This window comes from Coffea arabica, chromosome 5e (genome assembly GCF_036785885.1).
Source record: "Coffea arabica cultivar ET-39 chromosome 5e, Coffea Arabica ET-39 HiFi, whole genome shotgun sequence".
Taxonomy (NCBI): domain Eukaryota; kingdom Viridiplantae; phylum Streptophyta; class Magnoliopsida; order Gentianales; family Rubiaceae; genus Coffea; species Coffea arabica.
The window spans coordinates 6,262,564-6,265,925 of NC_092318.1; the positions used below are offsets into that span (position 1 = coordinate 6,262,564).

At 44.1% G+C, this 3,362-nt stretch overlaps 1 protein-coding gene across 1 annotated transcript; it reads left to right on the top strand.

Annotated features, from left to right (window-relative positions):
• Positions 1–209: 209 nt before the first annotated feature.
• On the top strand, positions 210–1,124 carry LOC113688424 (uncharacterized). The gene has a single exon (XM_027206236.2). The coding sequence runs from the start codon at positions 210–212 to the stop codon at positions 1,122–1,124; it is 915 nt and encodes a 304-aa protein (XP_027062037.1).
• The last annotated feature ends 2,238 nt before the right edge of the window (positions 1,125–3,362 follow it).

Sequence of the window (3,362 nt, forward strand, 5' to 3'; positions counted from 1 at the left end):
TAAATCTTGTATTTCAAGAACTGCAAAGGTAACAACAATAACAGGGCACTATTGAAAGTAGTAGTTGAGGTCTGCAAAGGTGATATCTCATGATCAATTCATACCATGTGTATAATATATTACTAATACATTACATAATGTGTAATAGCTTAGTTCCGTCTTAGAGCTGCTAGGGCATTCGCCTCGAAGGGTTGCACTAGGGTTTGTTCATGGCTGCCCTTCAGTGGAAAAATCTTTCTCCCAGGGTTTGTTCATGGCTGCCCTTCAGTGGAAAAATCTTTCTCCCAATTGTTTTCATAGCCAGCGACGAAATTCGGCCGGCGACAGTGTACAAAGGTGAGGCTGCGGTTTTAGTTTCTAGAGAAGATACAGACAGACTTGCGACTCCGTTTCGTTGGGCTCTAGTTGGGAAATTCTCTCATGGTCGACCTACTCTGAAGGACATTCGTAAGTTCTTTGCTGCGTTAAACCTGAGAGACCATGTCTCGGTTGGGCTGATGGATTATAGACATGTGTTGATTAAATGTGTAGCTGAGGCAGATTTCAACAGGATTTGGACGAAAGGTATTTGGCAACTAGGAAAATTTTCGATGCGAGTTTTTCGTTGGACCAGGGAGTCTCATATGCATAAGGAATCTTCTCTGGTTCCGGTTTGGATGGCTCTACCGGCTCTGCCGATTCATTATTTTGGCAAGCATTCATTGTTTTCTATTCTGTCTCTAGTCGGAAGGCCCTTATTCTTGGATTCGGCAATGGCTGCTGGCACTTGCCCCAGTGTGGCCAGGGTGTGCGTGGAGGTTGATGAAGCAAAACCAGTCGTTTCGAGGATATGTGTGGCTGTCGAAGGGGAGATCGGTTCCTGGCAAAGAATTGTGGCAGAGGATATGCCATGGTACTGTTCCTTTTGCTGGCGCTTGGGTCATTCACTAGATGAGTGTAAGAAGAGTTCTTTTGAGTTGCATCTCGGCCAAAATAATCGGAACCTGAGGATGCATGACCCACAGATATATGTCCCTGTGAGCAACCCAATTGTGAACGGGGCCAGGACATTGATGTTCTACAGGCTGTACCTAAGTCGAATGCGCCATCAGCTGGCTCTGATGATTTTGAAAAAAGGACAATAGTTAGAATGGAGGGGAGACAATCTGCTGGGACTGCTGTGCGAGCCGATGAAGGTGATAGAATTGAGCAGCATGAGTGTGACTCAAGGGGCCACGCTAGTGACAAATTAGTTGCTGCAGTGGATGGTGTTATTGTGGATATGACTAGTATTAGTCATGGGTATCAGAATACATGTTACGGGGTGGAGGGAACATTGGAAGGGGGGCAATGAGTAATTGTTGCAGAGCTAGTGTCTAAAAGAGGGCAGGACTTTGAGATGCAGCAGGCCCTCGCGATGCACTCTTTGGGCGCTGGCCAACAGCTCATAGCTACGGGACAGATTGGCCAGTTAAACAGTAGCCAGCTGGAGAGTTTGGCTGCTGAACTAAATGGGGAGGAAGATGCGGCACACGGAGAATAGGGAGAAGCTGAAGTTAAGTTGCCTAATGTCGCAAGAAATTTATCTCCAAGGCTGGTGGTTCGACAAGAGAAGTCGCTGGAGTCGTTGGTGGTGGCTTTGAACGTTGATCAATCTGTGGTGGTTGAACGAGATTTCTGGCAAGCGAGAGGGAAAGACGTGCGAGCTCGAATTCCCTCTGATAGACAGCTTCGACCTGCGACATCTTCCCATAACTCATTCCAAGTTTATCTCATGAATAATGGCATCTTTTGGAATATTAGAGGAGTGGCTAAAGTCCCTAATCTAAGAAGATTGATAAAATTAGTAAGATTGTATCATGTTAAATTTGCTATGATATGTGAGCCAAAGCTAGATGTGTCTAAAATTGACTCCATTCGGTTACGATTATTGTTTGATTTTGTGGTTGTTAATCGTTCAAGTGATATTTGGGTGTTCTACAGTAGTCCTTTCGTGTGTTCGATTGTTGATAATTCGGATCAGCATATATCTTTATCTGTTAAATATCTGTTGCTGCCTGATTCAATCATTATGTCATTTGTTCATGCAAAATGTTCTATGGAGGAGCGAAGGGACTTATGGCTAAACTTATTAGCTGATAAGCCTAGTTCTACTCCCTGGTGCATTGGGGGAGACTTTAATGTCATACTGACGCCTCATGAAAAATGGAGGGGGGGTCGTCCATTTGTTGTAGCTGAGGGGGTGGAGTTTATGTCTTTCATGGAAGAGGCTGGAGTTTTTGATGTAGGTTTTTCGGGAGTTAGTTTCACGTGGTGTAATAATCGGAGAGGCAGTGCTAGAGTCTTGAAAAGATTGGACAGGCTATTAGTTAATGGGGAATGTTTGGATTTTCCGCATCCATTTTTGTAGTTCATTTGGCGAGACGCCCATCGGATCACGCGTCGCTGAAGATCTCGTTTACATCTCGGTTAGATAACAAGCCGAGGACATTCCGATTCTTGAATGTCTGGATGACTAAACCACAACTCTTGGAGGTGATAAGACATGTCTAGAGTCAAGAAGTGAGTGGCTCTCCATTACGTGTTTTGTGCTCTAAATTGTTGGTGGCGAGGAGGACTATTCAGAACTAGAACAAGCAATGTTTTGGAAATGTATCCGATACTGTTTGTGTGGCAGAGGCTGCGGTTCAACAGGCAGAAGAGGCCATGGATCAAGATGATTCGGAGGAGGCACAAGTTGAACTCAAGAAGACTCAAGCGGAGTTGCGTTAGGCATTGTCCATTGAAGAGCAGTTTTGGAGTCAAAAAACTCGAGTAAAATGGCTTCAAAGTGGAGATCACAATTCTAAGTGTTTTCATGCGGTAGTGCAACAGAGACGGGCTCAAGAAATGATACATAGAATAAAAAAGTCCAATGATGTGTGGGTGGAGGTGGATGATGATATAGCGAGTGAGGCAATAACATATTTCTCTGACTTTTTCTCGGGACCTTTAGGGTCTACTTGTGATATGTTGCATCTTATTCCACCTATGATTTCGGGGGAGGATAATAGGCTCTTAGAGGCGGTTCCTTCTATAGAGGAGGTTCATCGAGTGGTGATGTTAATGGATAGGGTTAGTGCAGCTGGTCTGGATGGGTTCACGGGTAAATTTTTTACCTTTGCGTAGGAAGTTATTACTCAGGATGTTCATAATGCGATACTGAGTTTTTTCTGTGGGGCAGAGCTGCCTTGATTCATTACTTCTATCTCGATTGTGTTGATTCCAAAGGTTTCGAATCCTCGGGATTTCTCTCAATTTAGGCCGATTAGCCTGTGTAATTTTTTCAAAAGTTGTTACCCAAAATTTTGGCTGATAGAGTGGTTGGTATTTTGCCAAAGATT

What these genes read in the sequence shown, in the direction of transcription:
- LOC113688424 (XM_027206236.2), top strand. Translation starts at nt 210, where the DNA reads ATGGCTGCCCTTCAGTGGAAAAATCTTTCTCCCAGGGTTTGTTCATGG.